Source organism: Neoarius graeffei, chromosome 17, assembly GCF_027579695.1.
Source record: "Neoarius graeffei isolate fNeoGra1 chromosome 17, fNeoGra1.pri, whole genome shotgun sequence".
NCBI classification, from domain to species: domain Eukaryota; kingdom Metazoa; phylum Chordata; class Actinopteri; order Siluriformes; family Ariidae; genus Neoarius; species Neoarius graeffei.
The window spans coordinates 43,686,357-43,708,525 of record NC_083585.1 but is presented as its reverse complement, the minus strand read 5'-3'; the positions used below and the strand labels follow the sequence as shown (position 1 = coordinate 43,708,525).

At 40.7% G+C, this 22,169-nt stretch overlaps 1 protein-coding gene across 1 annotated transcript; it reads left to right on the top strand.

The window, feature by feature from the left end:
* Nucleotides 1-1,051: 1,051 nt before the first annotated feature.
* On the top strand, nt 1,052-14,557 carry mgat1a (alpha-1,3-mannosyl-glycoprotein 2-beta-N-acetylglucosaminyltransferase a). The gene is made up of 3 exons (XM_060944272.1): nt 1,052-1,272; nt 5,853-6,829; nt 13,172-14,557. Exons 2-3 carry the CDS (start codon nt 6,158-6,160, stop codon nt 13,868-13,870), a joined length of 1,371 nt encoding a protein of 456 aa, XP_060800255.1. The 5' UTR covers nt 1,052-1,272; nt 5,853-6,157; the 3' UTR covers nt 13,871-14,557.
* Nucleotides 14,558-22,169: the final 7,612 nt, after the last annotated feature.

The window sequence follows — 22,169 nt, the reverse complement described above, 5'->3', positions numbered from 1 at the left end:
ATCTATAAGGTCCATTTGGCCTGTATTGTATCCCCCATAATTTTCCCTTAAGGAGAAATGGGTCCGGGTTCTTATGGGTTAATGTGTTCCGTAAGATTCTAGCCGTAGAGTTTTGTATTCCTGAACTTTTAACAATCAAAACGCGCGTCATAGTTCCAAGCTGCTTTTTGTTTTAAATACAAGTCTGCTTGTTTTAACTTGTTGAAGTTTGGATTAAAACTCCTTCAATTCAGGTGATTAGTCAGAAAGGCTCAGGATAAGAACTATAACAACATATATGTAACATTACAGATTTGACACTACAAGGTTGTATTTAAAAAAAAAAAATCTATAAGGTCCATTTGGCCTGTATTGTATCCCCCATAATTTTCCCTTAAGGAGAAATGGGTCCGGGTTCTTATGGGTTAATGTGTTCCGTAAGATTCTAGCCGTAGAGTTTTGTATTCCTGAACTTTTAACAATCAAAACGCGCGTCATAGTTCCAAGCTGCTTTTTGTTTTAAACACAAGTCTGCTTGTTTTAACTTGTTGAAGTTTGGATTAAAACTCCTTCAATTCAGGTGATTAGTCAGAAAGGCTCAGGATATGAACTATAACATATAACATTAGATTTGACGCTACAAGGTTGTATTTAAAAAAAAAAAAATTTTCTATGAGATCCATTTGGTCTGTATTGTATCCCCCATAATTTTCCCTTAAGGAGAAATGGGTCCGGGTTCTTATGGGTTAATGTGTTCAGTAATATTCTAGCCATAGAGTTTTGTATTCCTGAACTTTTAACAATCAAAACACGTCATAGTTCCAAGCTGCTTTTTGTTTTAAACACTAGTCTGCTTGTTTTAACTTGTTGAAGTTTGGATTAAAACTCCTTCAATTCAAGTGATTAGTCAGAAAGGCTCAGGATATGAATTAAAATAAAATTAACCCTTGGATGTTTTATGGGCCCCTGAGGGTCTCCAGACCTATACAGGTTTGCAGTAGGTGGTTCTTGCACGCGACTCACAGACACCCGAGTAGTTGGAAGTGGGCGGGACTTCCGACATGTCGCGCCATCCGGAAGTAAACCAACGACCGTCTTGTCAACGGCGCGAGACGCTGGTTTGTTTTACTAAAACTAAAATAAAAAAACATGAATATATGAGGCACAAACTGAGGAATGCTGGCCTGCAGTACCTTTTAAATGTTCACTTAATTTCTCAAATTTTTTTTTTTTTTAAATCCGGACCTTCAGTGAGAGAAATGGAGGAGAAAGAGAACCGACTCCACTCAACATGTAAGTGAATGCTGTTAGTCCATGAGGTGGAGGTGATGTTTATGACCACCCCAGTTTATCCCTTTATTATCTGAAAGAGTGGAGAATCAGTTATTTTGTTATCCTGTAAGTATGTTCAGGAAGGGTGATATCTACAGGTTAGATTATTGATTGGTGGAAAACTTGCTGCCTTTACACTTAAAGCTGTACTAATGTATATAATTTTTTAAAATTAATGTGGAAATGGAGTTATTGTTAAGAAAAAGAGGAATATCTGTAATCATACTAGTCCTTCATATAATAAACACAGACCTACTGTGTTTTAAAAAGGAAAAAAAACCCTCACTATAAGCAGAGGTGGACAAAGTACCCAACTTCATAACCAAGCAATAGTTCTCATCTCATCTCATTATCTCTAGCCGCTTTATCCTTCTACAGGGTCGCAGGCAAGCTGGAGCCTATCCCAGCTGACTACGGGCGAAAGGCGGGGTACACCCTGGACAAGTCGCCAGGTCATCACAGGGCTGACACATAGACACAGACAACCATTCACACTCACATTCACACCTACGGTCAATTTAGAGTCGCCAGTTAACCTAACCTGCATGTCTTTGGACTGTGGGGGAAACCGGAGCACCCGGAGGAAACCCATGCGGACACGGGGAGAACATGCAAACTCCACACAGAAAGGCCCTCGCCGACCACGGGGCTCGAACCCAGGACCTTCTTGCTGTGAGGCGACAGCGCTAACCACTACACCACCGTGCCGCCCCCAAGCAATAGTTAAGCCACAATAATAATCTTCTGTAGCATTAACATTAGTATACAGTATTAATAGCCGTCAAAGGAAGGTCTGTGAATAAATGTATAGGCTGCCTTTCTTTAGGAAAAAAAAAGGTGTGACTGTCATCCCTTTCTCTCTCTCTCTCTCAGCTTTCTGCTGCATCTCTTTACATTTCTGCTAACCGACTTCTTCATGATGGTGTCAATCCACTGATGGTTCGCCATCAATTCTGTTTCTACCGTGCGCAACTACTGTTAAGGCTGGATTAGAAAGCAACAAACCTATCATGGTGTCTGGCTCTGCCTACGCAAGACTCTACCATGTAATTAACAAAGTACGCAACTTCATTACTGAAGTCAAAGTACAGATCCCACTGGTCAAATGTGACTCCGATACAAGTGAAAGTTGTCCAGTTGAATTTTTACTTAAGTTAAAGTACTGAAGTACTCGCTTTTAAAAATACTTGAGTATTAAAAGTACATTTTCTAATGACGTGACCAAAGACAGAAATGTGAATTCACAAAATGAACGCATTCTGTGCCATCATGGTGGTTGAACGTTAAGCTAGCTAGTCAGTGAAACTCCACCTGGCGTGCTAGTAAACTCTTTTCAAACTCAAAAAATCATATTGGGTAGCTAACACTACTAGAAAAGAGATTTCTACATTCTGTTTATTTGGCAAGATTATGCTAAAACACATTTCTGAAAGGACTTCAGATAAGTTAACGTTATTCATGTTAGCGTAACTCCGTTTTTACATGCTAACTAACAGTGTCCAAGTTAACTAGCTACATGTTAACGTTAGCCGTGGACAAGGCTACGGCAACTTGGCGGGCAAATCCATAGAAAGTCATTTGACTAACCAGACTGCTTAGCTATTGCAACGTAATCGCTAGCTCTAAAAGCACAGACAACTTCATTGCAAGCTTTCTCTTGGAATAAAATGTTTATATAGATCAATATGCTTCCGCAGGTTGGACGGCGAGTTTTTGTAGGCCGTGATGTGGTTTGTTTTCAGCAAACATTTAAAATGAAACGAATCTTTAGTCCTTTCAGAAAACTGAAACATGGGTTGGGCAATTCCATGTAAATGTCAACCTCACCATGCAAAAATAAAGCAACATGTAATACATCAAAACCACTCCCAGAGATATCACCTAGGCCTGTATTTTACAGATGTGAATAAGTTGAACCAATTTGTAACCAACCTAATATGTCACTGTCAGTCTTTCTTTCTTATAATGTAAACCCCAAGCTAAAATCAACTTTGATCATGTACAATTCTATATTATTGCCACAAGCCACAGAAATGTATGCTAAAATCCACAAAACAGCAAAACAATAGCCATCCTAAATATTATTTAAGAACTTTGATAGTTTTAGCTGATATTTAGAGAGTTTTTCAAAGGGGTATGGTGGTTAAATTGCTGATTTTCTAAACATACGCCATGTCTATTTCAGACGCGTCACATCCGTAACGGAATTTCGTCACATCCATAATGCTGACTTTTCCTTCCGAAACTCTGCATGAAATACAAAATATTTTAAACAAAGATTTTTTTAATATTCACCTTGGACCCCTCTATCAAATGGATATCTCCATTTCGACATTAGGTTTACAATTTCACAGAGTTTGATAAAAATGTACAGTCACCCAAGAAAAGTGATACTTTTTCTGTCACATCCATAACGCATCTTTTATTGGCATTTTCTGGCATGCCCTAGATGTACTATGGGAATTGTTCTTGTTCTATCACTTCTCCAGTATGGTACAGCCTTAAAATATGCAACACCTGTTTAAATACTGGGAGACAATAAAACATGCACTGGGTCATTTGTTGCCATTTTGAGTTCAAGTGTCACGTCCATAACGCTGGAATTGCTCGGTTCTAGGTATGGCCATGAGTGCGTGCATTCCCCAGAAAAACTACCTCCTTCCATTCTGTTATCAACTGATTGAGTTAAATAACGCTGCTGAGAAATCACTGAACTTGATTTTATCCAGTCTATGGATGTGACGTGACCCTAGTGATTGCTGATCAGCTGTCTCAGTGTCACCTGCGAAAAAAAACAATCACGTTTTAGAAAATAAAAATATATCCACTTTCAAAGCTGCTTCATAGTAACGAGGACCTTGATAGAAATATAGTGGAGCGAAAAGTACGATATTTGCCTTTCAAATGTAGTGAAGTTAGTCATAAGTTTCAAAAAAAAAAAATACTCAAAGTACAGATACTCAGTATACTCGGGTAAGTCCACCTCTGACTATAAGACAAGTCAAGTTTATTTGTATAGCGCTTTTAACAATAGACATTGTTGCAAAGCAGCTTTACAGAATTTGAATGACTTTTTAAACATAAGTTAATTTTATCCCTGATGAGCAAGCCTGTGGCGACGGTGGCAAGGAAAAACTCCCTCAGACGACACGAGGAAGAAACCTCGAGAGGAACCAGACTCAAAAGGGAACCCATCCTCATTTGGGCAACAACATGACTATAACATTAACAGTTTTAACATGAAATCAGTTTCGTTGATGTGTTATCATCTTCATTGATGGAAACTTGAGTGCAAAACTGTTCATGACAACTGCGGTCCTAAAGTTAGCAAGTCAACTGTCGTCCTCAGCCATTACAAGACAGTATTATGGACATAAGGCTTTTTTAATTGTCATTTCAACCACATGCAGTTGGTATAGCACACAGTTAAACTGAAATGTTTATCCAGGACCATGGTACTACATTAAACATCACGGGACTGCAAATAACAAGGACGGTGCAAAAACGACAACTAGCACTGACCGTACATTTCCAACCTGTTATTGTTAATGTGCGGGAAGGTGCGTGTGCAAGAAATTATCCCTCTTCAAAAAATTCCCATGCAGCAGGGATTGGCCAAAGATGGCTTATGTGACATAAAATAGTTCCACCACTGATTTAAGCAATGTATCTCGTGACTCAAAAAAAAAAAAAAAATGGTGTCATTGTATATCCTGGATATACCATGAACTGATGTCACAATTTAAAGTTTTATGGCCAACTCGAGTCACAGCTGTGGCTCCGCGAGCATTTCTGTGTGTGTAGATCTATATATTATGATCATGCAGAGTTAGACCTCTAATATTATTTTTCAGGTTTATTTCCAATTCTTTGTGGTTAACACTTAGTTTGGAAATTTTTGATGAGGGAAATAAATCAAATATACCATGCACTGAGAGGCACTGGTTGAAATTATGGATTCTCTTCTCACAAAATAGTACTGTCCGTCACCTCAGAGAATCCATAATTTCAACCGGAGCCTCTAAAAAAAATTTTTTTTAATTGTATGGCTGCAAACCTCAACCCCGTCCCTTTAGCTTCATATTAGGAATAACCGTGGTGTTGTAAATATATCACATTACACTACTTGCAAGCATTGCTACTGAACTTTCATATACGTCACAGTATTTGATTAACAAACTAGCAGCGCCACATTAGAGGTATGGAAAACAGCGGTTTTGTTAGTGCTGAATATTGAGCTTCAAAAATAAACAATGGAAGGGGGGGAGCAATGAAACACTTTAACGTCCAGCAGGTTGTTGTGTGCTTGGTTAATGGTATAAAAGTACTCATGGAAAATGTCTGTCTGTCTGGTGATGTAATTGATATGATACAGCACATTAATATTGCAGTGTTGATATTTTTGCCCAGCTTCATTTATTAAATTCAATCTTGGTCACCTTGTGGTGATTTATAGTGTGTTTATGTGCACTGGTTTTCTGATCAATAATAATAATGTATGTCTAATTGCGTTTTAATAACACACTCCTCCTTTCTTATAGTCACCTCTATGACCTTGGATTTTGGCTTGAAATTCACCGGCTCTCCAAAACACCAATGACCTTATTTAAAAACAATGAACATGTCCTTTGCCTTCCACCTGCTCTACAGCCCCGTTTCTGTTAACTTCGGTCAGACTTTTTACCCATTCTCCTAGCCAAGCATATAATTATATTCATGTGTACAGGATATTTCACTTCCTGCCTTATGCTTTGGTTGGTGAGAACCTGCACGTCCCCAACACCCTGTTTACCATCTCGCACACCTCTACTGCCCTGACGCCACTTTGGCAAGGTCCACTTTGGCCATGTTCCGCAAGAAAGGCCCTCTAATTATTTGTGGCATTTTGTTGTTTATTGTTTGGAATGCACTTCTTATATTTATTCTCTTGGGCCGGTTTCCTGGACATGAAGGAGACAAGTCTATTTCAGCAGGAAAAGCTCCACAAAATGGCAACGTTATGGAGCAATTACTTCAGTTAATCACTGCATTCGAAACTGAGCTTGAATCCCAGAACAAAATCCTTCTCCAGATCCAGAGCCATAAGTCACTGTGGGAGGAACTTAAAAAAAACGGCACAGCTTTAAGGAGTAAATTGGATACCAAAAGTAACCATACAAACGTGAGGAGTAAATTCCAGTCATCCCGTGCGGTCATTCCCATCTTGGTCATGGCGTGTAACCGAGTGACCGTGAAACGCTGCTTGGACAGACTTCTTGAGTACCGACCATCAGCTGAACTCTTCCCCATCATCGTAAGCCAGGACTGTGGACACATGGAGACTGCAGAAATGATCGCCTCATATGGCAGTAAACTGACTCACATTAAACAGCCAGATTTGTCCGAGATCTCGGTGCCTGCGGGACATCGCAAGTTCCAGGGTTACTACAAGATCTCAAGACATTACCGTTGGGCTCTAAACCAGGTGTTCAATTCCTTCTCATACTCTGCTGTCATCATTGTGGAAGATGATTTGGAGGTATACATTCTCTTATTTGTTTACATCAAAGCTAAACATGTCATATTTAAGTTATTCCACAAAATCGAGTCGTACATGAGCTGATAGTCGATGAGGCACGTAGCGAGATTGAGTGGAATAACGGTTTTATTCTACCTACACTCACTGGATTTTGAGAAACGAAGCATTTTTATTTTTTTGCAGTATTTTTTTTTGAGAAAGTCTGACAGTCATTTTCTGCTTAGCGGACACGTAAACAAACTGGTGAAATGGCAGTAGCAATTTGTATAAAATGCGATAATTCTTGAAAAATTTAAAAAAGATGCGTTCTTACCATCACTTTCTTTCCATGTTTTGTTGTTCTTTTGGGGGAGTTTCGTTTTCGAGTAGAGTTTTTATTTCATCCTCGGTTTCTTCAGCAACACGTTCTGCCATTTAGTTTTTCTCTACTCGCAGAATATGAGCTGATAGCCAATCAGAGCACGCGATTGTTCATATCCAGTGAATGTGGATAGAATAACATCTATCTATTCTTTAATGTTAATATGATTGAATGCATCCAAGTTCAGTGTAAGATGATGCGGTGTGCAATTTAGGGTACAACTGATGTGCAAATTTTGATTAAAAAAAAAAAAACTAATGCAATATAGTTTATGATCAAAGATTCAAAAGACACCAATAATTCAACTGAGTTACTCTAGAAATAAAAATAATCTGAATATAAAACTAAAATACAAAACCGAAAAGCATAAATTGATTGAAAGTCCCAAATGGATAAACATTTTCATTTGTTGCTACTTGTACACACCACTGTGGTTTTACAAACATGTACATATCATTAGCTTGTGTGTGTGTGTGTGTAATATATAAAAATTAATTACCTTTATAAATAAACATGGACGTTTGAGTTGTGTCTTGGGTGCATTTAGTCATTTTTGTCTTTTTAAAATATTAATAGCAAAATTTTCCAGAGAACAGTATGAGCTCCAGAACACATTACTACGTGTTTCAAGGTTGAATGATTATGGTTAAGTTATGAATAATGTGAAAATGCAGTTTGTTGGGTTTGACTCTTTTGTAGCTTAAAGATAAATATCTCCGAGCTCCAGTTAACATGTCCGGTTAGGTGACATAGCTGAGCAAAGAAATGCTTCATTTTACACTTCCGCTGTAGGTTTGGACACCTATTCATGGCAGGGTTGTTTCATTTTTAGGTTTTTTTGTACTACTTTAGAGTAATAATGGAGATGTTAACGCTCTGAAATAACACTTGGAATTAGACAGTGACCAAGAAAAGTGTTAAAATTTATATTTAAAATTTAACAGTATCTCTGAAGCTTTGTACACTCTGTATATTTGCTTAAACAGCTTCTTGAGGGATTTTCACCCAGAAGGTTTCCTAATTTCCTTAAGTTCTAAATGAAGGTTTTTTTTTTTTTTTTAAAGTAGCTTTTACGTTTTTGTTTCAGAAGCAATTTTATACACGTGAATTAAGTTTATTTGTTAGTCTTCGAAGCACATTTCAACCATCAGCCTTTATCAAAATGTCTTTAGGAAAATGAAAAATATATATTCAGTCGAGTGTGTTCAAAACTTTTGACTGATCGTGTTTACCCTGCTCTGTTCACTTAAAGAGAAGTTAGATTTAGCAGGAACTATGGTCTGTGTAACAAGCGGGTGTTTACTCAGTAACCAAACCCCCCCGAACTTGTCTCCTCTAATGACTTTCTTGACTAATAGTTGGAGAAGGGGCCGGTCATAGTGTGCTTTATGTATTTTGTACTTGTATACCCAACACTTTATTTGGATCACCTTTACGCCTGCACATTTTGTTTTTATTCAATCAGCCAATTTTGTGACAACAGTGAAACGTACAAAACGGGTCAAACGCTTCAGTTAATATTTACCTCAAACATCTGAATGTGGGGGAAAATGAGATCTCTGTTACTCTGAGTGTGGCTTGGTTGCTGGTGCAAGACAGGCAGGTGTAAGTATTTCAGATGCTGATGGTCTCCTGGAATTTTCACATCCGACTTTCTCTAGAGTTTATACAGAATGGTGTGGGGGAGAAAAAAAGTCACCAGGTCTGTGGGTGGAAATGCCTTGTGGCTGGAGGAGAACGACCAGGCTGGTTCAAGCTACACGTTCAGCTACACTGGCCTGGAAAAAAAATGGTGCTCTAACCTCGATAACAAACTGAAGATAGACCGTCCTCCTTTACGGTGCTGAGATCATGGACCCTAACACTCAAACAACAGCAAAGATGAGATGGAACTTGCACCAATCTTCTACGACGTGCGAAATATCTACTGGTCTGCTCATGCCATCTTGGAGGAGATCTATGGGGACCTGCCACCTGTTTAAGATTTAGACAGAGGAGAGTGCGGTTCGCTGAGCACTGTTTCTGCACCAAAGGCGAAGCTACAGTATATCCTACCTTCTCCTTTGGAGCCCAAGTCATCACAGTGAAGTCTTGAAAACTCACCTTCCCTGCCATAATCTTGAGGTACCCTGGGATTGTGGTACAAGATCTCCATGTAGCCATGACTGACAGGAAGGTGTGGTGTGATGTAAGGGGAATCTTGGCCGAAGTTGAAGGATAATGATGCATGAAGGCTATGGTAACTCGCTATAGTAAGCACTCTTTACAACCGTGCTGAGCAGAAAAGAATCTCAGAATGCACAAAATGTCAAGTTGAGGTGGATGAGCTTCAACAGCAGAAGACCTCGTCAGGTTCTACTCCTGTCAGCCAAAAGCAGGAATCTACCTGGGTGTAGCGCCCGCCCCCCCCCAAAAAAAGGCTAGACAGTTGAAGATTAGAAAAATGTTGCCTGCTTTGTGTAAACTCTAGAGACTAGGGCTGTAACGATACACCCAACTCACGAGTCGATTCGTATCGCGATTTTTGACCCACGATTCGATACGCCCACGATTTTTTAAAAATGTTTTTTTAAAGTAGTAAATTTGACTTATTAACATTTACTTCCTTACATTAACTATTTAATAACAAATAATTCAGACCACTGCAGAGAATGAGTAATATGTATGCAAAAATGAACAAATGTATATCCAAAGATTGTTTTATTTCTCAAAATAATACTGTTGAGCCGGAAGCTCTGTTTTTTTCGGTTCTGAAAAAGTCATTTTTCCAAATCGTGTAAATCCGTTAAGATTTTTTTTTGGGGGGGGTGGCTCTCTCACTGTCTCACTCTCATAGGGCCAATGATTTTCTGTGATCGCGGAAAACAGATGGAAATTACGGAATTTTTATGGTGAAACATTGCTCGCGTGTCAAAATGTAACTGCCGCAGAAGGCTTCCGCCCAAGCAGACATGCCTTCAGTGTTGCCAGATATTGCTAACGTTTTCCACCCCAAAATATGTTTAAAACCAGCTAAAAAGCACCTAAACCCGCCCAATCTGGCAACACTGCATGCCTTTCCGGTCAAGTGATTGTGATTGGCTTGTGGCACACCTAGCCAGCCAATGAGCTGCTTGTTTACAGATTCGCTCCCCGCGTCGCAACCAGAATGGCGACTGCTTAAAAGAAATGAATGCTCTGCCAGTGGCGAGTGTGGACGTTCCGTGACTCGCAGAAGATTGTCGCAGGTCGGCGAAAAAACAACTTACTAATAGATATTAAAAAAAAGTAATTTAAGTAAGTTTAAAATGTAATTTAAATAAAAAGTAAAGTATTCATAAATTGAAGTTTGGAAGCGCCTCTGTTTTTGGGCTGAGGAGAAGTTTGAAAGGGTGTACCGCGATTCCGCCTTCTTGTATCGCGATACGGATCGTGGCTCTGCGTATCGCGATTTCGATTTCGATACGCATATCGTTACAGCCCTACTAGAGACTATTGTTTGTGAAAATCCCAAGAGAGCAGCAGTTTCTGAAATACTCAGACCAACCTATCTGGTACCAAAAACGTACCACACTCTGTTCACTCCCCCAGTTCTGATGTGTGATGTGAACGTTAACTGAGGATCTGCATCTGTGTGGTTTTAGGAATTGTGCAGCTGCCACATGATTGGCTAATCAAGATAATTGCAAGAAGTGAGCAGCTGTACCAGTGTTTCCCTAATAAAAAGGTTGATGGGTGTATTTTAAAGGAGAACTGAAGTCATTTTTAAACTTGCTTTATTTCTTAACGTGTTATTCAATTACGTGTTTGCTTTTAGTAACCTTATATCATGACTCGTATTGGCAACTAATTGCAATTAAATATTATACTTAGCGGCCCGTTCGGTTTTTAGCCATGTTGAATTTGGTTCATTTGGTCCACGGCAGGCGTCGCTTATCTGCGCGATCTTCACGAGACTCGTGTGAGACTTCGAAACGTGAAGTGTCGGCCAGGTGTCAGTGCCGCCATTTTGAAAACTGCTTTCCAAATGAAATATTGCACAAAAACGAGTTTAAATGACAATTACTGCCTACTTTTTTTTCAAACTTTCCTGATTACTATCAAAACAAACAAAACTTCCAACTTGATTACGTCAGCATTCGAAAGAGGGCACACGCGTCTTTTGACAACATTGGCAGATGTTGGTCACTTTGATTTCCGCTGTATGTTTTACTTCTGTCCTACGATGTCTCGCACAGGTCTCAACGAATCTCGTTTACGGCCATTGCTTTGACATATGGACTGATAGCCTATATTACATAGCATATTTTCAAACACTCATAACTTGCTGTAGCAGCGACAAAATAGCTTTCAAAAATGCATTCCTATATTTAATAAAATGAGAGAATTTTGATGATAACTTGCCTTCAGTTCTCCTTTAACAGATTCTTGTTCACAAAAACAAAAAACATGGTAGCATTTTTTTTGTCAACTTTTGTTTTTTAAAGATTATCAAAATTTATAAATTTTTTCCAGCATTTCTTAGGCTACGTTTACATTAGACCGTATCTGTCTCGTTTTCTTCGCGGATGCACTGTCCGTTTACATTAAACCACCTGGAAAAGCCGGGAAACGGGAATCCGCCAGCGTCCACATATTCAATCCAGATCGTGTCAGCTCCGGTGCTGTGTAAACATTGAGATACGCGAATACGCTGTGCTGAGCTCTAGCTGGCGTCCTCATTGGACAACGTCACTGTGACATCCACCTTCCTGATTCGCTGGCGTTGGTCACGTGACGCGACTGCTGAAAAACGGCGCGGTCTTCCGCCTTGTATCACCTTTCATTAAAGAGTATAAAAGTATGAAAATACTGCAAATACTGATGCAAATACTGCCCATTGTGTAGTTATGATTGTCTTTAGGCTTGCCATCCTTCCACTTGCAAGTAGTAAGTGATATGCGCTGGGATCACACACACAGCGGCTCAGTCCCGAATCACTGCTTGTTCACTTCACTCGCGCGCTCTGTGAGCTGCGCACGGCCGGAGTGTGCACCCTCCAGAGGGCACTCGCTGTTCAGGGCGGAGTGATTTGGAGCGCAGGATGCCTGCGGAGCCGAGCGTATCCGTGTATTGGTGTTGCTGTGTGCACGGCTAACGGTTTTAGTGTAAACGCGAATCGTTTTAAGAACGTTAATCTGATGATCCGCTGATTCGACGTAATGTAAACGTAGCCTGAGAATAGCATTAATTTTACAGCATGGATAGCGATAACGACAGTCTTCACAGCGAAAGTGAGTTTTACTACCCTGAGGAAGAATAAATAAAAAAACATTTCAGGAGAAAGCTAAAAACCTGGAACTGTTTCTAACGCCGAGCAAAAACATGGCTGAATCCTGAATGACTCAATTTTGTATAAATAGGGGACTACATAGGCGGCAAAATGTAGGTGTTTTTTTTTTTTTTTTCCCCCTGCCATGGAAGTGCACTTGTATACCGAGGAGGAAGCCATTCACATCACAGCTGTGAATGAGGATTCAAAATGGCGGCTCAGCTCGGTTTTCCCTTTCGGGCGCTCTCGTTTTCTGTTAGAATTTGATAAAGAAATATTATTTACCAGCTTAAGGTCGGTCCGTATAGTGTGATACTGTGACCTCGGCCTTGAATACTGACCTCGGCCCAGAGGGCCTCGCTCAGTACTTTCAAGACCTCGGTCACAGTATTTCACGATATGGACCTCCCAGCTGGTAAATAACATGTATATTGTCATGTTTTTAAATATTTTTTTGGTTATGTTCTAGGTTTTTCTTTCAAGCAATTTTGGGGTTAAAATTTGTGTATTGTTGTATACATATTTAATTATTGTAATGCGCATGTAAACATTACAAATGCTTCATACAAATAAGTAATAAACTTACTGGCCAGCTGTTGTATCATCTGAGCACTAGTGCAAATTAGATTTGTCTTTCAGCACGCTGCCTTCAATTTGCCAAGGATCTGATTCTTCTCTTCCTTTCTTCCAGGTGGCCCCAGACTTCTTTGAGTACTTTAAAGCCCTTCACCCTTTACTGAAATATGACCCAACTCTGTGGTGCGTGTCTGCCTGGAATGATAACGGCAGGGAAGGATATATAGATCCTGCGAAGTCAAGCCTCTTATATAGGACGGACTTTTTCCCAGGGCTTGGGTGGATGCTGCTGAAGGAGCTCTGGATGGAGCTTGAGCCAAAATGGCCAGCATCGTTTTGGGATGACTGGATGCGGCATCCCGATCAGCGCAAAGACAGGTCGTGCATTCGTCCGGAAATCTCTAGAACTTTGACGTTTGGCCGCAAGGGTGTGAGTTTGGGTCAGTTCTATGACAAGTATCTCCGTTTTATTAAACTCAACACTGAATTTGTGCCTTTTACAACTCAAGACGTGTCTTATTTAGAACAGGGAACATATGATCAAGCTTTTGAGAACGAGGTTTACAGCGCCCCTGTTGTGACAGCGGAGGAGCTGAAAAATGGGAAGCTGTCCGGGCCTGGCCCGTTTCGGCTGCAGTATTCCAGCGCGCAGAGTTTTAAAACACTAGCGCGAGGTCTCGGACTCATGGATGACTTGAAGTCTGGAGTCCCGCGAGCTGGCTATCGAGGTGTTGTCAGCTTCTTTTCACAAGGAAAGCGGCTCTATATAGCACCACCTGTAGGTTGGACAAAGTATGATCCAAGCTGGAGTTGAGATAGCAAGTACATATTGGTGGAAAAATTTATGTAGACAGACAGTACAAAGGAATTATATTGTAAAGTCCACAATGATGTGTCATGGTGCAAATGTGTTCAAAATGTGTTTAGCATCCATGCTCAAAATAAGTTAATTTTATTTGTCTTATATTTAGAAATGTTCACTGTGCAGAACATGAGATGCTTCAGAATAAGCAACAGATTTAAAAAAAAAAAAGCAAAGGTTGAAAATGATGAGACCAAAGAGTATATTGTAGAGTAATTGATTTCCATATCTCAGGTCAATGCTGATGTTTCTTAATGAAAAGTGACACATCTACCTTCAGTGTTAGATATATACTGTAGATTTGTTGAGATTGTCTCACCAAGTTGCCATCAAATGTGATTTATACTGATTTTTTTTTTTAAGCATAAGATTATCATCAGAGCCTTGATGCAAATATATTCTTTATTCGGCAGTCACTTTGCAATCTAAAACCTCTCAAGTGCCTTCAAACTTTGATAGCTTTAGTTAAATGATATGTGAAGTTCGTGCATAAGAGGTGGTGGATGTTCTGTGTTTTGGGTAGAACATGTAGCTTGTAAATCTATGGAGAACATTGACAGACTTTGATTACAAAAATTGTTAATTACAATTTTTGGGATTTAATGTGTAAAATAAAGCAAACCTTTTGTCATATTTTAACTGACAGCCTCTGTGTATCAATAGTTTTAAGCCAAAGCTACTTTATACATCTGCACTCAGTTTACATACAGGGACATTGGGCTTTCAATAATTTCTCTGAACTGTTCTTTTTCTGTAGCGGAATGATTGTCCATCTTTTTGTATGTAAATTTATGTACAACCCCGATTCCGACAAAGTACAAATTGTAAATAAAAACGGAATGCAATAATTTACAAATCTCAAAAACTGATATTGTATTCACAATAGAACATAAACAAAATATCAAATGTCGAAAGTGAGACATTTTGAAATTTCATGCCAAATATTGGCTCATTTGAAATTTCATGACAGCAACACATCTCAAAGTTGTGACGGGGCAATAAGAGGCTGGAAAAGTTAAAGGTACAAAAAAGGAACAGCTGAAGGACCAAATTGCAACTCATTAGGTCAATTGGCAATAGGTCATTAACATGACTGGGTATACACTACCGTTCAAAAGTTTGAGGTCACTTTGAAATGTCCTTATTTTTGAAAGAAAAGCACTGTTCTTTTCAATGAAGATCACTTTAAACTAATCAGAAATCCACTCTATACATTGCTAATGTGGTAAATGACTATTCTAGCTGCACATGTGTGGTTTTTGGTGCAATATCTCCATAGGTGTATAGAGGCCCATTTCCAGCAACTCTCACTCCAGTGTTCTAATGGTACAATGTGTTTGCTCATTGCCTCAGAAGGCTAATGGATGATTAGAAAACCCTTGTACAATCATGTTAGCACAGCTGAAAACAGTTGAGCTCTTTAGAGAAGCTATAAAACTGACCTTCCTTTGAGCAGATTGAGTTTCTGGAGCATCACATTTGTGGGGTCGATTAAATGCTCAAAATGGCCAGAAAAATGTTTTCTATTCATTTTACAACTTATGGTGGTAAATAAAAGTGTGACTTTTCATGGAAAACACAAAATTGTCTGGGTGACCCCAAACTTTTGAACGGTAGTGTAAAAAGAGCATCTTGGAGTGGCAGCAGTTCTCAGAAGTAAAGATGGGAAGAGGATCACCAATCCCCCCTAATTCTGTGCCGACAAATAGTGGAGCAATATCAGAAAGGAGTTTGACAGTGTAAAATTGCAAAGAGTTTGAACATATCATCTACGGTGCATAATATCATCAAAAGATTCAGAGAATCTGGAAGAATCTCTGTGCGTAAGGGTCAAGGCCGGAAAACCATACTGGGTGCCCGTGATCTTCGGGCCCTTAGACGGCACTGCATCACATACAGGCATGCTTCTCTATTGGAAATCACAAAATGGGCTCAGGAATATTTCCAGAGAACATTATCGGTGAACACAATTCACTGTGCCATCCGCCATCGCCAGCTAAAACTCTATAGTTCAAAGAAGAAGCCGTATCTAAACATGATCCAGAAGCGCAGACGTCTTCTCTGGGCCAAGGCTCATTTAAAATGGACTGTGGCAAAGTGGAAAACTGTTCTGTGGTCAGACGAATCAAAATTTGAAGTTCTTTATGGAAATCAGGGACGCGGTGTCATTTGGACTAAAGAGGAGAAGGACGACCCAAGTTATCAGCGCTCAGTTCAGAAGCCTGCATCTCTGATGGTATGGGGTTGCATTAGTGCGTGTGGCATGGGCAGCTTACACATCTGGAAAGACACCATCGATGCTGAAAGGTATATCCAGGTTCTAGAGCAACATATGCTCCCATCCAGACGACGTCTCTTTCAGGGAAGACCTTGCATTTTCCAACATGACAATGCCAAACCACATACTGCATCAATTACAGCATCATGGCTGCGTAGAAGAAGGGTCCGGGTACTGAACTGGCCAGCCTGCAGTCCAGATCTTTCACCCATAGAAAACATTTGGCGCATCATAAAACGGAAGATACGACAAAAAAGACCTAAGACAGTTGAGCAACTAGAATCCTACATTAGACAAGAATGGGTTAACATTCCTCTCCCTAAACTTGAGCAACTTGTCTCCTCAGTCCCCAGACGTTTACAGACTGTTGTAAAGAGAAAAGGGGATGTCTCACAGTGGTAAACATGGCCTTGTCCCAACTTTTTTGAGATGTGGTGTTGTCATGAAATTTAAAATCACCTAATTTTTCTCTTTAAATGATACATTTTCTCAGTTTAAACATTTGATATGTCATCTATGTTCTATTCTGAATCAAATATGGAATTTTGAAACTTCCACATCATTGCATTCCGTTTTTATTTACAATTTGTACTTTGTCCCAACTTTTTTGGAATCGGAGTTGTAGTTGCAAAATGTTCTTCCAGCCGTTTCTTTTTAGCACCACTTACTTTTCCAGTCTTTTTTTTGCCCCGTCCCAAAGTTTTTGAGATGTATTGCTGCCATCAAATTCAAAATGAGCTAATATTTTTCATGAAACAGTAAAATGTCTCAGTTTGAACATTTTGGTATGTTGTCTGTTCTATTGTGAAAAAATGTGGGTTTATGAGATTTGCAAATCATTGCATTCTTCTGTTTTTATTTACATTTTACATAGTGTCCCAACTTTTTTGGAATTGGGGTTGTATTTATCAGGGTGTAAATAACAATTGTTGCCCTCACTCACTTTTATATACAAACAAATAACTTCAGGTGACAACAGATTTCAAATTTATTTCCCCTAAAATGTAAATCAACATTCAGAAACCAGGTAGGAAAAAATAAGTGCACCCTATAATTCAATAACACAGAACCACTCTTGGTAACATTAATTCGAAGTAAACATTCCTGAAGGAGGGGCGGCACGGTGGTGTAGTGGTTAGCACTGTCGCCTCACAGCAAGAAGGTCCTGGGTTCGAGCCCCGTGGCCGGCGAGGGCCTTTCTGTGTGGAGTTTGCATGTTCTCCCCGTGTCCGCTTGGGTTTCCTCCGGGTGCTCCGGTTTCCCCCACAGTCCAAAGACATGCAGGTTAGGTTAACTGGTGACTCTAAATTGACCGTAGGTGTGAATGTGAGTGTGAATGGTTGTCTGTGTCAGCCCTGTGATGACCTGGCGACTTGGCCAGGGTGTACCCCGCCTTTCGCCCGTAGTCAGCTGGGATAGGCTCCAGCTTGCCTGCAACTCTGTAGAACAGGATAAAGCGGCTAGAGATAGTGAGATGAGATTTCTGAAGGAATTTATTAGTTTCTCATAATTTGAGAAATTATGGCCCACTTTTCTTTCCAACATTGCTTCAGTTCATTGATCTTTGAGGCATTTGTTTATGCACAGCTCTCATAAGATCCTGCAACAGAATCTCAGTGGGGTTGAGGTCGGGACTTTGACTTGGCCAATCCAACATTTTGAATTTTTTTTCCTTCTTTTGCCATTCAGATATTGATTTGCTGGTGTGTTTGGGATCATTGTCCTATTTCATGACCCAATTTTGGCCCAGCTTAAGCTACTGGACAGATTACCTCATATACTAATCTAGATATTCATGTTTATGAAAACACATCAACACATTTTAATACGCCACCACAGCAGGATATGGAGGGATTTTCCCCGACAGAACAGAAAATACCGTGACTTACACCTTACGGCCTCTACAGCTGCCTTTGCTGTGTTTTTTGGCAAAGGATTACTGACTGTAGATCCCATTGGGTCATTATCAACACAGCAGTGGCACTGATATGACTGTATGAGGGTATCAGTGTCGCTGCTGGTTTAAAAACCGTCCACGAAACAAAAAAAATATTCAGCCAGTAGAGGTCAGAACATGGTCCTGCTGAAGGGCTACAACACCGCTTTTAAATGGGGTGAGAAGAGCTGTAGTCTCTAATTGTGCACCTACAAGGCACATCAACTAGGCACGCATGTCTAAGTATCCGAGCACTGTGTTTAAAACCCCAACAACACCGCTTACCAGCAACAACACAAAGCGTCAGGGTAAGTGGTGTACTGAGACTGATCCACCAGCTAAATAATATCAACAGTAGCCTGAGCACGCCAGTACTTTGAAACAGTCAATGTTTGGAAAATGCCAAAGTCTATAGAGCAAAGGGCTTCCCAACCTGCTAAAAAAAAAACCCCAAAAGCTGTTAGCTGCAAAAATACAAGCTGAGCTGGTCAAACTGGTAGTCCATCTATACCAGCTGGTAAGTGCTACTAGATGGAAAAGATTTCAAACAATTGCAATGAAAAATACATTTTATACTGATTTGAGAATATAAAACAACCAAAAGACTTTCAAACATTTATCAACTAATTTAGTCAAGTGGTAAGGAAGCTGGAAGATAATATACGGTCAAGCCAGAAAGTCTGCACACCCCTTTCACCTTCTCCACGTTTTATTACGTTACAGACTTATTCTACAATAGATTGAGTTCATTTTTTGTCACAAAATAGCCCATAATGACAAAGTGAAAGCAGGTTTTTAAAAAATATGCAATTTTATTTTACTGTCAAAACTAGGTTATTTAGGGGTTACATATCTGTACACACCCTTAGCCCAATACTTGGTTGATGCACCTTTGGCAGCAATTACAGCTTCAAGGCGTCTTGGGAAAGAAGCTACGAGCTTGGCACACTTGTTTCTGGACATTTTTGCCCATTTCTCTTGGCATATCCTTGCAAGCTGTCAGGTTGGATGGGGAGCATCGGTACACAGCCATTTTCAGCCCCTTCCACAGATGTTCAATTGGATTCAAGTCAAGTTTATTTGTATAGCGCTTTTAACAATAAAACATTGTCGCAAAGCAGCTTTACAGAATTTGAACGACGATTCAGGTCTGGGCTCTGGCTGGGCCACTCAAGGACATTCACAGACTTTTTCCGAAGCCACTCTTTTGTTCTCTTGGCTGTGTGCTTCGGGTCGTTGTCATGTTGGAAGGTAAACCTTCGCCCCAGTCTGAGGTCCAAAGCGCTCTGGAGCAGGTTTTCTTCAAGGATGTCTGTGTACTTGGCTGCATTTGTCTTTCTCTCTATCAGGACTAGTTGCCCCATTCCTGCTGCTAAAAAACATCCTCACATCATGATGCTGCCACCGCCATGGTTCACTGTAGAGATGGCATTAGCCAGGTGATGAACGGTGCCTGGTTTCTTCCAGACATGACGTTTGGTATTTCAGGCCAAAACATTCAATTTTGGTTTCATTAGACCAGAGAATCTTTGTTTCTTATGCTTTGAGAGTCCTCTAGGTGCCTTTTGGCAAACTCCAAGCGGGCTGTCATGTGCCTTTTACTAAGGAGTGGCTTCTGTCTGGTCACTCTACCATAAAGGCCTGATTTGTGGAGTGCTGTCTGGATGGTTGATCTTCTGAAAGGTTCTCCCATCTCCACAAGGATACGCTGGAGCACTATCAGAGTGACCCTCAGGTTCCTGCTCACCTCCCTGGCCAAGGCCCACCTTCCCCGATTGCTCACTTTGGCCGAGTGGCCAGGTCTAGGAAGATTCTTGGTGGTTCCAAACTTCTTCCATTTACGAATGATGGTGGCCACTGTGCTCTTTGGGACCTGTAAAGCTGCAGCAATTTTTCTGTACCCTTCTCCAGATCTATGCCTTGACACAATCCTTTTTCTGAGGTCTGCAGCTAATTCCTTTGACCCCATGGCTTGGAGTTTGCTCTGACATGCACTGTCAACTGTGGGACCTTATATAGGCAGGTCCTGGCAATCCCCAATCATGTCCAATCAATTGAATTTACCACAGGTGGACTCCAATTAAGTTGTAGAAACATCTCAAGCAGTATCAGTGAAAACAAAATGCACCTCAGCTCACTTTTGGGTGTCATATCAAAGGGTGTGCACACTTGTGTACATATGATATTTTACATTTTGATTTTTAACAAATTAGCACAAATGTCTAAAAATCTGCTTTCACTTTGCCATTATGAGCTATTTTGTGACAAAAAATTAACTATCTATTATAGAATAAGCCTTTAATGTAATAAAATGTGGAGAAAGTGAAAGGGGTGTGCAAACTTTCTGGCTTGACTGTACCAGCTGATATATTTTTATATTATCCTTCCATCCATCCATTATCTGTAGCCACTTTTCCTGTCCTACAGGGTCGCAGGCAAGCTGGGGCCTATCCCAGCTGACTATGGGTGAGAGGCGGGGTACACCCTGGACAAGTCACCAGGTCATCGTAGGACTAGCACGCAGACAACCATTCACACTCTCATTCACACCTATGGTCAGTTTAGAGCCACCAATTAGCCTAACCTGCATGCCTTTGGACTGTGGGGGAAACCGGAGCACCCGGAGGAAACCCACACAGACATGGGGGGAACATGCAAACTCCACACCTTGTCAGCCGCTGGGCTTGAACCCAGGACCTTCTTGCTGTGAGGTGACAGTGCTAATCACTCCACCACCATTCCGCCTGTTTTTATATTACCGTTTTTTTTTTTTTAAATTACCAGCTGGCATATTTAAAAGGTTCAGAATGATCAGAAGGTTGGGGGTTCAAGCCCCAGCACTGTCAAGCTGCCACTGCTGGGCCCTTGAGCAAGGCACTTAATCCTATTTGCTCCAGGAGTACCGTATCAGGGCTGAGCCTGTGCTCTGATCCCAACTTCATCACAGTGACATTTTTTTTCACATATCCTCACTTGTTTGGAAGTGATGTATATGTGATAAAGGGGGCGGCACGGCGGTGTAGTGGTTAGCACTGTCGCCTCACAGCAAGAAGGTCCTGGGTTTGAGCCCAGTGGCCAACAGGGGCCTTTCTGTGTGGAGTTTGCATGTTCTCCCCGTGTCCGTGTGGGTTTCCTCCGGGTGCTCCGGTTTTCCCCACAGTCCAAAGACATGCAGGTTAGGTTAACTGGTGACTCTAAATTGACCGTAGGTGTGAATGTGAGTGTGAATGGTTGTCTGTGTCTATGTGTCAGCCCTGTGATGACCTGGCGACTTGTCCAGGGTGTACCCCGCCTTTCGTCCGTAGTCAGCTGGGATAGGCTCCAGCTTGCCTGCGACCCTGTAGAACAGAATAAGCGGCTATTGATAATGGATGAATGGATGGATGTGATAAAGGCTTCCTCTTCACAGATGGTACCAGTAGGAATGAGCAGCTCAGCCTGTGTTTTGGCACCTGGTCAGACCAAGCTGGATTTTTCAGTGGGTGGTTTCTCACAGCACGGTCACCTCACGGCAAGAAGCTTCTGGGTTCGAGGCCGGCGAGGGCCTTTCTGTGTGGAGTTTGCATGTTCTCCCCGTGTTTGTGTGGGTTTCCTCCGGGTGCTCCGGTTTCCCCGACAGTCCAAAGACATGCGGTTAGGTTAATATAGGACGGCCTTGGGCTGAGGTGCCCTTAAGCGAATAAAGTTGTGCTTTCTTTCTTTCTTTCACATGACAAGCTCTATTTTTCTACTTGAAGATAAAAAAATATATATATAAAGAAAGAGGTAGATGAGGGACTGTTTACAGCTGCCAGGCACTAAATTGTACCCTGGACCTTCCATAATAACATTAACTGTAACTATAAACAGGTATTTTAAACTGGGAAAAAGAGAATCATTTGGCAAACTGCAGTGCTAGGAGAGGAATGAAAGACTTTAGGGTGTGCTGTTCTGAGAAAATAATCAACCCCGATGAATAAATCACCAATATTCAAAACCAAAACATCGTTTATTTTCCTCTAACAGCACTTCCGGAAGTGTTTTCTTCCTTGCTTAAT

Coding starts and splice junctions, on each gene's coding strand:
- mgat1a (XM_060944272.1), top strand. CDS start 6,158: ATGTTCCGCAAGAAAGGCCCTCTAATTATTTGTGGCATTTTGTTGTTT. Junction 6,830..13,171: donor TTGTGGAAGATGATTTGGAG/GTATACATTCTC, acceptor CCTTTCTTCCAG/GTGGCCCCAGACTTCTTTGA.